Source organism: Ciona intestinalis, unplaced genomic scaffold, assembly GCF_000224145.3.
Source record: "Ciona intestinalis unplaced genomic scaffold, KH HT000076.2, whole genome shotgun sequence".
Lineage (NCBI taxonomy): Eukaryota > Metazoa > Chordata > Ascidiacea > Phlebobranchia > Cionidae > Ciona > Ciona intestinalis.
The window spans coordinates 488,429-502,248 of record NW_004190398.2 but is presented as its reverse complement, the minus strand read 5'-3'; the positions used below and the strand labels follow the sequence as shown (position 1 = coordinate 502,248).

Sequence of the window (13,820 nt, the reverse complement as noted above, 5' to 3'; positions counted from 1 at the left end):
TAAATTAATTATTTTTTTCGATGGGGATAACATGCTAGTGACCTACATAGATGTATGCGTAAGTTATATTTTAGCGAAAAAAATCGAAAATTTAATATTTATATGATTCAAGTTATGACCATATACTTGTTTGTATTCTGAACCCATCCCCGCACTTTTTTGAAGAATATGATGTTTCATTTTTTAGGTATTACGTAGCGCTATAACATATTCGAAGCTGGATCGGGAGAAAATTCTATAAATATGTTTTTATGACGAATATTAATATTCAGTTATAAAAAAAAGTTGAAATTAATTTTTTTTTTGATGGGGATAACATGTGAGTGACCTACATAGATGTATGCGTGAGTTATATTTTTGCCGAAATATTTTAAAATTTAATACTTGTATGATTCCAGTTATGACCCTCATACTTGTATGTATTCTGAACCCTTCCCCGCACTTTTTTGAAGAAAATGATGTTTCATTTTTTAGGTATAACGTAGCGCTATAACATATTCGAAGCTGGATCGGTAGAAAATTCTATAAATATATTTTTATGACGAATATTAATATTCAGTTATAAAAAAAAGTTGAAATTAATTTTTTTTTCGATGGGGATAACATGTGAGTGACCTACATAGATGTATGCGTAAGTTATATTTTCGCCGAAATATTTTAAAATTTAATACTTGTATGATTCGTGTTATGACCCTCATACTTGTTTGTATTCTGAACCCTTCCCCGCACTTTTTTGAAGAAAATGATGTTTCATTTTTTAGGTATTACGTAGCGCTATAACATGTTCGAAGCTGGATCGGGAGAAAATTCTATAAATATATTTTTATGACGAATATTAATATTCAGTTATAAAAAAAAGTTGAAATTAATTTTTTTTTCGATGTGGATAACATGCTAGTGACCTACATAGATGTATGCGTAAGTTATATTTTCGCGAAAAAAATCGAAAATTTAATATTTATATGATTCAAGTTATGATCATACTTTTTTATATTTAACATCTATCCCCGCACTTTTTTAAAGAAAATAATGTTTCATATTTTAGGTATCACTTAGCGCTATAACATATTCGAAGCTGGATCGGGAGAAAATTCTATAAATATGTTTTTATGACGAATATTAATATTCATAATTAATATTTTTTCGAATTTTGAATTTTTCATTTTAGAATCGGTACCGCTTGGGTCTAGTTAGTACAGTGTCCAAATTTTAGGTTAGTGGTACCAGTAGAAGGTATCGAAAATGGCCGCTAGAATATCTGTATTCTAGGATCACCTTGGTCTAAAATTTAACAAAATCACAAAGACGTGTCATTATCTCAGCATTTATTAATCTCAAATGGCGGTAATCTCACATGGCATCTTTTGTATCAGTTCACAACAAAAATACAAAATACAAATGATTTGGCTCAAGTAGAATCATGAAAAAGAGTTCATTTTCTTTTGCATTAAAGTTCTTCTTTCGCATTTTCTTCAGTGGGTCCAACACCACCGTACTGGCCTTCTTCAAAAAATTCTTGACCTTTGTCACCTAGAATCTCTTTCAATTCAGCACTACTGACAGCAAATGCTTCAGCAACTGTTAAAACTCCATCTTTATCGGTGTCTGCATTGTCAAAGAAAGCTTCAACTATCTGTAGAGCAAAAAAACAAGAATTTATTTTTAAACTAATCAGAAGTAGGCAACCAGCAAGAAAATACATGTTTAATAGTTTTCAGAAAAACACAGGTTTAAGCTTGAATACCCTTTTTATATTTGCGATAAAATCTATAACACAATATTTTCCAACTACAGTATAAATATATAAAAAACAACTGCAATAAAACTAGTGCAATATTAAAAACACACATGATTCACAAAAAGAAAACAATATTAATCTCCAGAAGTAATGCATAGCAACACACAGAAAATAAAATATCGCAAAAATTTGCATAATGTAAAAAGAATTAAAAAATAAACGCGTTACAGTTTTGGCTTCTGCTTCTGCGGCTTCATTCATTTCTTCAGAACCATCAAGTACATTCTTAACAAACTGTTTGACAAAGTTTGATTTTGTTGTTGTTTTTGTTTCCTCGTCAAACGATTCAAACAGCACGTTCCTAAAAATACAACAGTAAATCTATTTTAGTTGGAAAGTCACATACGTGGTTATTCATGAGCGGACGTAAGGTGTATGATGACTAAAAAAATGTTGTTACTGTTAAAATAACAACAGCGTTTGTTTAAAATTGTGACAAATAAAAAATATGTTTTATAATACCGGTACAAAAAAAATAAAGCTAATAAAATTTAACTCGTACATTTTACCATAATGCGGGAACTGATATTTCCAAAAAACGAAAATAAACACCAAATGTAACCCACCTGCTCATTTCAATACCAGGTGCTATTTTATATTTAAAGAGTTGTTCAGCGTCAGGCAAAGTGTCCAACTTCTCCATGCATTGCTCACGCTGTGGTAGATCGTATAACTGTGACCACCAAATGTTTATCGCCAGATTTCGGGTCGTGCTTGAGTTCACATGGTGGAACCATCTATGACATCATAATGAGCTTTATTGTAAAACTTAAACATAACATTTTTATTTTCATATTTTATAATTTCCTATTGAAATATTTTCATATTGATTTATTTTTATATTTATGTATTTTCATATTGATATGTTTTTATATTAACTTATTTTCATATTAATATATTTTCATACTGATTTGTATAACATATTCATAACATACAGCAAATATAATATATTTTCATAATGCCGAAGTTATGTCTTAAGCGGGCACAAGGTGTATAAAACAGAACACCTGTGTTATAAGACTGTCACTGCCCACCGTCATATTCATTTAACTCCAGGCATGACATACTGATACGGAATGTAGAAGCAATCTCCACTTTCCATCTTTGCGAGGTGCCAAGGAACCTTTCCCAATGTAGGATATTTGTACATATCAACCTTTTCCACATCGGAGCCACTATAACCATTTTTGTCCATTGGTACCATGTCTTTGTATTTCTGAAAATTAAAGATTGAGGATATTTGAAGGCTTTCTGAATTACTACTTTGTGACCATCTTATTAAAAGGTTACTTTTGGGTCAAAACATGAAGATTAATTAAGTAACTCTCTACTAAATTATCAATTGTTACCTATTTTTCAATTTTATGTTTTTTAAATTGTGACTTTTTTGAATTTTTTTCATTTTTTTTCAAATTGTTACCCTTTTAATTTTTTATGCATGGCTGACAATATAAATACCCACTAAATTTCAAACCCATAATTTTGTGGTGAAAACTAGAACTATATGCCCTGCAACAAATAAATGTACAATACCTTGTCTATCATAACCAGTTCTTTTGATCCATCGTACAAACAGTTGATATTTTCGAACCCATCGTTGTGTAATACAGACTTTGTCCCTCCAGATGAAAACCACATCACCATCGTGTTTAAATAATCAGTAAAGCCACCACATAAAAGACACTTTGGAAGATATACTTCAGCTGTGGGTAAAAAATGTTTAATATTTAAACTGGGTATAAGACTGACATTACTGCTAAAAAAAATTAAAAAAATTGAATGAAAATTTTGACAGTCCAAATTCTATCTAAAACTATACACTATAAAACATTGTTTTTTTTAAATTACGGTATATTTGCAATTGACGTTGTGAGCTCGCCCAGTCTCCAGCCCTAAGGTTGGTTCCCCAAAATAATTACCCACAAAGTTACATAGGTGGTAACTCGTAAGCTAACAAGAGGTGCATGAAACAGAACATTCATGTTGGATAAATGAATTACACTTGTTTAACTAATTTAAGAATAAAACAACCAGACTTTCAACATAACTGTGTCTCAACCCAATTTTGTCCGGGGCCGTTAGTGCTTTTAGTAAGGGGTTAGTGCATGCGCCTCTAACCCAGAGGTAATGGGTTCAAGGCTCGTCGCAGCTATCATTGTGGACTAATTTGTCCTGGGGTAAGACACTAAACGACCACGTGAGGATAAAGCAAGTTACATTTATTTAATTTAGATACTATTACAGCCTGATTTGATACCAAATCATATTGTTTCAATCCATTTACTTGTCATAGGGTTTGGAGGGAGAACGTCCTGTACAAGATAAATGTCTGTTTTTTTGTAAATTTGCAGAAACTTTTTAAATGTCATGTCCATTGTTCCAAGATCTCTATCCTCTTTCTTCCCCTCCTCAGCAACGATCTTCCAGTTCCCATATTTCTTCCTGAAGAGATTTATCAGTAAGTGTAATTTATTGTATTACAAAGATTCATCCAAAAATATGAGTGCTAGATCAGGGCTAGTTTCACAAAATATTTAAAATAAATTTACAGTCAGAAATGTATGAATGTAACTTATTTGCCCACGCTTAGCAGGTCAAGGTCGGTCATTATAACCCAGGTGTTCTGTTTCACACACCTCATACCTGCTTATGAGTTATCAGTAAATAACCAACATTGCTGTTTTGTTAAGTGGCATGCCTGCTTATCTACACAACGTGGCATTATGCACGTAGGAATATGAGATAGGATACGAGATCCATTCTGATAAGTCTGTATAACTTCCTGCCAAAAGTGCACCATATGTATTTAACATTAGGAAGCATGGCGTCTGTTGTAAAATAAAGCATGGCTAAAAAGATTAACTAAAATAACCCAGTGGTCACTAATGGGCTATCCAAATTATCAACCACATACAAAAAAGAAGAAACTTCAAAAAAAATAGTCACCCACAAAAGCTACAATTTAAAGTAGCATACATGGTAACTTGTAAGCTGGCACAAGTGTATAAAACATATTTTTTTACATTTTCACCTTGTCCCATTTGTTATTAAAGAAATACTATTTATAGAATTGTATAACCGTACGCCGTAGCCCAAAGTCTCTAAAAGAGTGCTGTTAATAATAGTTAAAAATACAATCAGGAAATATGGGATTTAGGTGCTAAAGGTTATTTATCACACAGTAGTCAAGTCCTATACATAAGCACTCAAAGATATAACACCACAATTCAGAAAACTAACGCCATATCCATGATATATCCGCTTCTATTTAAAACACAAAAATATATTTTTAATATATATAACGTTTTATCTTAACTTTTCATGTGCCACATTCAAAACAATTTTGCTTTTGTTAAACATTTTAGGTAAAACACAGACTCAAATATTTCAGATACAACAAACTGTTTTCTTTAATTAGGTTGTCTAACTCCTTTACATATATATGCATTTTATATGGAAATTATAAATTTTAAACACTATATATATATATGTGTGTAAAATGTAATAGAAGTCAAGTTGTGTAACAGTCTTTCGTTATTGTTAACATTTAGCAATTAGTCGAAAGTTTACATAACTGATTTATAAATTTGTTCGGAGGTCAAAAATTTTAACTTGCCGCCGCTGTGGCACAGTAGTTACCCTGGCCGCCTCTAACTGAGACAAACCGGGTTAAAGGCTACAGTACAGATTCATTCAATGAGAGGATATAGGTTTATTCATTTAACTGAAGGATCAAAGGGCAATAAACATAATAATTGGTGATATATAATATATACATATTATTAGGCAATTTGACAATTTTTTTGTGAAATTTCAAGCAATAATTAGCCATATTAATTAGTAATATATATATATATTTATACAAAAATTCTTTCTAACTATTTGGCCATTTTTAAGTAGTTCCACTGTAACCACTGGCGTAAAGTTACGGGGTTGCAGAGTTGCCTCGCAACCCTTTGATTTTCTCCGGTCTAAAAATGCGTAAGGAATTACTTTCGACCAAACGAAGACACCATTATTACTGCGAACAAACTTCGTTTACGTTCGTTAAAATATGTCAATACCGATGCGTCATTCACTACACAAGTGTGTTCAACTGGTATTTAAACTCCTGTTTGCTAAATAATTAACGTGTGAATCGCTATTATGACGTAAATAACCAACGTGTGAATTGCTATTATGTCGTAATCAATTGCCAGGTTCAAACAACCACTATTATGATGCAATGAACCCATATAAATATAAAGCAGTGTTGGAAACGATTTAGGCAGTTTATTTCCGCAATATTTCGTTCTGGAAACCTACTATTTTCGACGGACGGGTCTTCGTTTGTAAGATAACCACACACTCGTGCGGGCTTGACAAAAGGCGCAAACGACATAGCTACTGTGACGTTAATCGCCGGGCAATCAGATTCGACCGTTTCTCATTACACGGACTCGCCGAACCTGTGTAATTTTAATTTGTCTCATCCCTAAGTAATTCTGAATACATTTACGTTTGTATGAGCGTTTACAAAGCACATATTTAAAGGGTTGCAAACCAAAAACAAAGGGTTGCAAACTGTTTTTTTTTCGCGCCTCATGGCGCGAAGACTTTTTTTATTCTGGTTTTTGCAACCCTAACGTTTAGTAAAACTTTACGCCTATGACTGTAACTATTGCATTGTAATTAATTTATTACTTAATCACATATAAGTTAATTATAAAAGAAAACATAGAAATAGTCCAAAACAAATTGGAGTTTTAATAACACAACTGTAACAACAAAACATATATATATATATGTTTCATAACTAAAAACATCTATTCATTTAATTCATTGGACAACTTACGAAAGGTAATCGTCGCTCCTCCAACTTTCAAATGAAGGAAATTTAAACGCAGCACCTCGGAACAAAACGGGCTTCGATTTTTGGACGTAGTTATCAAAGAAATCAATGGGGTTTGGCATGGTATCCAGAACTTCAATGGGCAGGGGGTCCATGTGGGACCCAAGGGGCTGTAGATGCCCCACTGGGTCTGCACTGTTTACAGATAAAACAAATAACACACATATGATTGCACTATTACACAACATCTTGCGAACGCTGTAAAAAATGTGCTTAATTTATTAGAGGCAATAAAACCCAATATCATAGTTCAAAATCTTTACTATATATGCATTCCAGTGTATATAAAAGTTATGTGTACAAAACAACATGTGTTACATATATTGTTGCATGCTATGCACTTTGAAATAAGTATTCACGCATTTTATTTATCAGTTAGCTGTACAATACGTTTACAAAACTGTTCTTTAAACTAAATTAAGACGTTTGCCTATCTGTATTACGGTATATTACCATACCGTACTCGCTGTATGAATAATCCTATAGTGGCTTATAATGAAAAACAAACATTTAAAATAATAAAACTTCGCCTGCCACTTATATTACTGCTATAATCCCAGACCAAGACGCTCCTTCCTTCCGTATTTCGTTCTTCTATCCTTTTTAATTTCCTCACGTAAAGGTTTTTATTGTGGGAATTACCCTACGAATGAGCTAACATTTCATGACGAACATTTCATGATGATATTTTGGGGGGGGGAGCTAACGTATTTTGGCTGAGTAAAGATTGTACTACATTCATTTTGTATGTGAAAAAAAATGTATTGTTGCGTGTCCGGATATAGTGCATTTTGGTCGTGGGCACTTTAATCATAAGATTGTAAAACATAAAAACGAAGTATCCGAGTCCCAAAAATGTTTCATAGTAGGGTGATATTGGACACTTCTCTTTTCTCGTTCTATTTGATTGTAAACAATGAATGTTCACAGAATTAAATAACCGCCTGCTCGCGACTCTAAAAAGGCGTAATTGTTCAAAACCAGATCAGGAAATATGAGATTCAGTTGCTAACGGTATCCTCTATTACTCCACAGTACTATACGTGAACATGATTTCTTGACAAATTCATAAACGTTTTAAAATTGTTTAATCAAGATCACAATCATGGTTGCTCTTGTACAGGAGCAATGGCTCAAAACACTGTTTAATTTAAAGCGGAGCAACATTAGTCTACATTTACTATATGCGGGCTAACAAAATGGTGATGGAAAATTACAGAAAAATAACTGTAAAACGAGCAGCTTGAACTGAATTTGCTTCTTGAACTGTATGATTGCAATTACCCAAATTTCTAAGTCATGAAAAAAGAATTTAGGCTTAAACAGCGACAGTTGGATCATAAAACTATATTACATGGAATACCTGCAAAATCGAGGATTAAGTATTACAGCGTATGTATGGATCAGCGCTGCGTAAGATTTTGATTCGATTTGCTTCAGCGGTGAATATAAAATGATACAGAGCAGTAAAGTGTATATATAGAAATATTTAAAGCAAAAAACGGTAGAAGAGTGACTGGTCGTGAATTAACTGTGACGTCACCGTCACGTCATCTTTGGGACTTTCCCGCCTCCTCGCTGGCGAGGAGTTTGGCGGTGGGTGAAAGTCCACCCATTACTTTAAAGGTGGGTGAAAGAGGGGTCAGGGGCTTTTCGAACCGACGTAACTTGTTGTATAAAGACTGGACGTATGTGAAGACACATTTGCTGTCAGGTCGGTTGCCCATAATCATCATGTCTTCAACGTCAAGTAATTGGTCAGCGTCAGCGTATTTCCTGGGGTTAGAGGTGTGTTAAAACGAACGAGCTTCAATCGGCCATTTACGCAGCCGCTGGCAAGCCTTTTGCGTTGAGAGCAAAGCTTTGGGGTTGGGAGGGCCATTTGCTGGGTAACTGCAGACTGCGTTTTCACGCAGCATATAGGAAACCGCTTAAAAAGCGACTTGTTGCCAAATTAAATGATCCGCACAAAGCATTTTGTATTAATTTCCGAGCAATGGGTATTATTACTAAATATACATTAAAATGTTTTGATGACGTTTAACGTAGTCGTCCATTCAGCAATTCAGCTGGGTGACGTTTTATTTTTGCCTATGGCTTTAGTTAACAGGGATTTGAATTTGGAGATACTTCGGTTTTGGTTATTCTTGTATAGTAGGGTAGGGAAGATGGGACACCTTTTTATTCTATTTTCTCGTCCCATTTGGTAGTAAACAAAGAACATTCGAAGAATTATAATATTGTATCCTCCCGACTCCCATAGACCTGTTAATTGTTTAAAACACGATCAGGATATTTGGATATTATGTGCTAAAGGTGATGTTACATCTTTCCCAACCTACTATATATGTTTAAGTGTTTCAGTGACTTCTGGTATGCAGGTTACGGAGTGGGCATGCAATACGTGTTGTAACATGCAAGTGCAAAGTGCAGGGCAGCTGATAGCAAGCACTTTGGCGCACACTCACCAAAACTGGTGTTGAACATGAAATTAGAAAATGCTGGCTTGACATTCTAATAACGGTTGTATAAGTAAAATAGAAAAAAAAACAATGAGCGCAGAAAATAAGAAAATGTACAGGACTATACATCGAAGTGCTGTTTCGTTAAGCAAAACATTACCGCTTAATTTTTTTGGAAAACGGTAAAATTTCGGAACTACAGTATTATGAAAACTGTGCTAAATTTATAAAAGGTATAGAGAAGTGTATGTTTAACACTGTCAATTGTACAAAAAGATAAGGTAATAAATACTATGTAAGTTTACTACTTTATGTGTTTTTCTAGTTTTATATGACGTCATTAAAATGAGAATGAGGTCATCAAAAGATGACGGAAGCAGCATCGATGTGTGAAAATTGCGCTTTGTACAAATGTGTGGCAGGTTTAATGGCGAAATTTGACGAAATCAGAACGGTTATGTTAGGGAATGTATTCCTGAATGCGAGAATTAGTTAACCGACTGAGCCTCGGCGTGATTGACAGTTGGCGTATCACGTGGTCTATGACGTCAACGGACAGCTGACGTGCGCGTGGTGACGCTCACGGCACAGCTGTGTACACGGTGGTGGTTGTGGTGGTGGGGTGACGCTTAGGTGAGCTGCAGTTCGCGGATCCTCTTATAGAACTCCATGATGTAGGTGTAGACGCACTTCCAGTCGGGCTCCGCCATGCGGATCATGTCCTCCGGATCAAGTAGAGGTGGAATCTCCCCGAGCCTCCTACGTCACCATGCACATGCACACACAATGCGGTTAGGCGGGTGGTCGGCTTAATAAGGGCAAATCACACAGACATAAAAAGGTCATTTTTTGGCTCAGATCGTCGGCTCAAGCTCACAAACACGCTCCCGTGATCACAATGTACAACGCTTTTCCCACGATATTTCTCGCAGTCGAGACAGGATTAAAAAGTGGTGTGAGACTTATTATGACAGGAACGAAAAGGGTTTTAGACTTGAGGGTGAAAATGAACGAGTTTCAGCCAAAAATTAATGAATTAGTTGAATAAAACTTGGGAGTTAGTTGACCAGTTAGTATGAACACGGGGTAGTAGACGTTGAAATTAGTGTCAGACAGTCTAATCTTTAACTTAACCCGACACCGCTAATTTCTAAGACCTATAATTTGAAACCGTTTCCCAAATTACTAACACAATTCATGCACGTTTTGTCAGCACAGAAATATTTTTGCCGTTTTTTCGATTTGTTGAATTTAACAATTCGGGTAGGAGCATGAATCGTGGTGAAACTACGGAATTACATTCACATCGATACATGCGACCACGAGTGGGCGTGCAAGTGGGACTGTGAGTCTCCTTTGGGGGAGCGCAAAGCGTAGCTGGAAGTCGAATTTATACCGAAAAGCAGCTTTTTACGCGCGCCTGTTTTGGCTGTTCGACTTCGAACTGCACTTTTGCGCATTATTCGCAAAGGCGATTGAGCTAGTGTAACATAATAACGTGCAAAAACTCACTCTGCGGCGTCGAAAGCCAGCGTGAAGTTTTTAGCTCTTGCTTTTGGGTCAAGGGTTGAGTAGTCGTAGGCCTCCGGGAAGAAATTATGAACGAGGGCACAAAATGCCATACCGCTTGCCCAGCTACCACTGAAGTTGTTGATGTCAACATGCTGTAACGAACAGTTATAATCTTATAATGAAGTAATTGTAATGTAAAGTGAATGGTGTTATAAATTTATGATAATGTAATATCATAAAAAATTAAAAGCAAACACTATTTTCATTGATTTTTTTGAATATGAAAGTAATGATCAAATAATTTAAACCGGCGAAGATAACTTTGTGATGTGTGTTATGTAACGTATAGTAGGGTGGGAGAAGACGGGACACTTTTAGCACATATTATCCAAATGCCCTGGTCGTGTTTTAAATAATTAACAACGGTCTATAGGAGTCGTGAAGTTGCGGTTTTATATTTCTTTTATAAGTTCTTTGATTACTACCAAATGGTACGAGAAAATAGAATAAAAAGGTGTCCCATCTCCCCCCACCCTACTATAATATAAATAATAACTCTTTAAAATATATGACAAAATCTAAAGAACATCGTAAGTAAAGTAACAAACAAAAATGTTATTTATTGTAAAATTTATTATATCTTACGTCATATCCTCTGGTTTTTGCCTGGCACCATTTGAGCAACATTTGTTTCACGTTGTTCGCGTTTGGGACCACAAATGTCGGGCTACGTCCAACTTTTTTACCTCCAGTAGACCTGCAAATGAAAAACATTGTTTAAAAATACTATAATAATACATCTATTTCGTGCACTGTAGGGTAAGATAAATACTGTTGACACGTAACACCCCATATAACCTAGCCCTGTTAATAGTTAAAAACGTTTGCTTATAGAGTCGTGATGGTACGGGTATCACTTTTGTTGGCATTTTTTGAGACTATCCAGTTAGATAATGAAAGAAAATAAAAGCAAGGAACATCCTGCCCCAACCTACTATATAACAGATATTATAGTTTAAAAAATGAACACAGATGTTTAAAAGCGAGTTTGGTAATACATAAAATAAAAGACCGAACTTATCCGTTACCAAGTATTGTAGATTTCGTAATAGATAGATACGTATTAATTACACACGATCAATGCTACCAATCGTTAAAATATGTCTAGTTTATATGAAAACTAATTCGATTTGGCTTTTAAAAGGCTTTTTTAAAGATTAAAATAAAACAAACGAATGACGAATTTCGTCGGCCTCTATAGCTCAGTGGTAGAGCACTGGTCTCGTAAACCAGGGGTCGTAAGTTCAAATCTCACTGGAGGCAATACACAGTCTTTTCAGGACTTACTTATTGGATGAATTGTCCATTGCTGTGAACATCTTTCGCGCGTCTTTTGCAGACGGAGCAGGCATTGATCGATTCCGCATCACTTCGCGGCGTTTGTCCGTTTGGGGGCGCTTGGAAGCAGCGGCGTCCTCTCGGTCAAAAATGCTACCGACCTGGAAAATAATCAATATTTGAAAAACACGGAGTACAAGTAATTTAGCTTTTTATTATATTAATAATTACATTTATTTGTCTCTTCGATTACGGTAGCGAACATTAAAGAATAGTTGAAACGAAAAGATGGGATATAGCGACAAAATGACACTCATTAAAATAAGCTTACGGTTAAAACCGTTCAAATTCGTTCACCAAGAAAACGGATTACCTTTTATCTGATATTTAATTTCGCGATATATTTGTTAAACGCATTACAGGTAAAAATAAACTATCTATTATAAAAAAATGCAAAGAGGAAAAATTAAAACTACACGCAAAATTAAGAAACAAATAAATTACCTTTTTCGTCGAAGTTGAAGACATGTCTTTACGTGTGGATGAATAGCTTGACCCGAGCGAGTATTTGTCTAAAGAGATAAATCAAGTTATGAAACCGATTCCCGTCTATCGCTGGTTAAAAAGACAGACTGCAAGCTTATATGCAGCAGTGTTGCCAAACAAAAATCGTGAAAAATAAAAGTTACTAAATAACTAAACTATTGTTTTTTTCATGTTTAAAAATTTATTTTTTATTATTTTAAAAAATGTTGGGTCACCACTGTCAACAGCAGTGTTTAGCGAGCGATACCAGTGATATGGCCGCTTGGGAGAGGGCCCACTTAAACTTATTTCGGTCGCGCTGATTGCGGTACGGACAGAAGCCAGCAGTTATAACTTGTGCATGTCAGTGTTGCGAGAATGAATAAACTGTGGTATATTTATTTTACCAAAAAAAATTGATTTTATTTTTCCTTAGTCCAAATTTAGTCGATGTTTAAAAAAATCGCTATAGAATTTCTGCAAAAATTCTCACTTTAAAAGTCGTCTTTTTGTCCAAACTGGAGTTACAGGTAATTAGCGGTAATAATTTCTTACAAAAAATATTTTTATCTGACAATTTTTATCTGGCAACACTGGTTCGTGCACGCTGTCTCTGAAAAGATGAAAGGGATTGTGACGTTTCCTGTCACGTGACGCAACGTAACAAACAAATGAATACCCGGCTCAGTAGGCAGTGACCTTCACGTTGCCTCCGCTAGTTCAAACGAAATAAAAAAAAGAAATATAGATGTACAGTACTTGAGGGTAAGATAGATACTGTTAGCGCATAATACTCTACATTTCCAAATCATTTTTTTAAACTATCAACGCAAGTCGTGAGGATACGGTTATATTTGTGTAAATATTTTTTGTTCATTACCAGATTGGTCGCTAAAAGAAAATAAAAACATAAACCATCTTACCCCAACCTATACCTTTTTTAAAATATTGCAACTGACCTGCTAAAGACTTTGACGACACATCGGTATCTTTTTTGCTACCCAGAGGTGACGCAGTTTTTCGTTGATATCCGCTGATGGACGTCGTTTCTTTTGACCTATGAATTGAATAAGAATAAAAAATGAATGGCAGCCATACATTGGATCCTTAATAATTGTGTTTAAGGCTCTTATATACTTCATTAATACTGACACAGAATCAGTGAACCCGCTTTTTGAATGAATGAATGTAACTTACTTTATCCTCGCGTGGCCGGAAAACGACAGTCGTTATCACACGGGTTAACACCTCGTGCCAGCTTATGAGTTACCATGTGCTACTTTGTGGGTAATTA

General features: G+C 34.9%; 2 protein-coding genes and 1 non-coding gene across 3 annotated transcripts in view; 1 reads left to right on the top strand and 2 right to left on the bottom strand.

Moving 5' to 3' along the window:
* Nucleotides 1-1,308: 1,308 nt before the first annotated feature.
* Nucleotides 1,309-6,926, bottom strand: LOC100175052 (jmjC domain-containing protein 7). Its single transcript, XM_002129574.4, has 7 exons — nucleotides 6,633-6,926; nucleotides 4,083-4,240; nucleotides 3,332-3,501; nucleotides 2,866-3,014; nucleotides 2,365-2,535; nucleotides 1,967-2,099; nucleotides 1,309-1,633 (listed from the first exon to the last, which is right to left on the bottom strand). The coding sequence occupies exons 1-7, from the start codon at nucleotides 6,875-6,877 to the stop codon at nucleotides 1,448-1,450; spliced, it is 1,212 nt and encodes a 403-aa protein (XP_002129610.1). The 5' UTR covers nucleotides 6,878-6,926; the 3' UTR covers nucleotides 1,309-1,447.
* Nucleotides 6,927-8,239: 1,313 nt separating this feature from the next.
* Nucleotides 8,240-13,820, bottom strand: part of LOC104266557 (protein starmaker-like) — a 12,941-nt gene continuing 7,360 nt past the window's right edge. Inside the window, exons 5-6 of the mRNA XM_018815490.2 lie at nucleotides 9,920-9,959; nucleotides 8,240-8,465 (exon numbers count right to left, since the gene is read on the bottom strand). Of these exons, the coding sequence (XP_018671035.2) occupies nucleotides 8,240-8,465; nucleotides 9,920-9,959 (266 nt within the window). The remainder of the gene's footprint in view (nucleotides 8,466-9,919; nucleotides 9,960-13,820) is intronic.
* trnat-cgu lies at nucleotides 11,915-11,986 on the top strand. Its single transcript has one exon. It is a non-coding gene; the product is annotated as a tRNA-Thr (tRNA).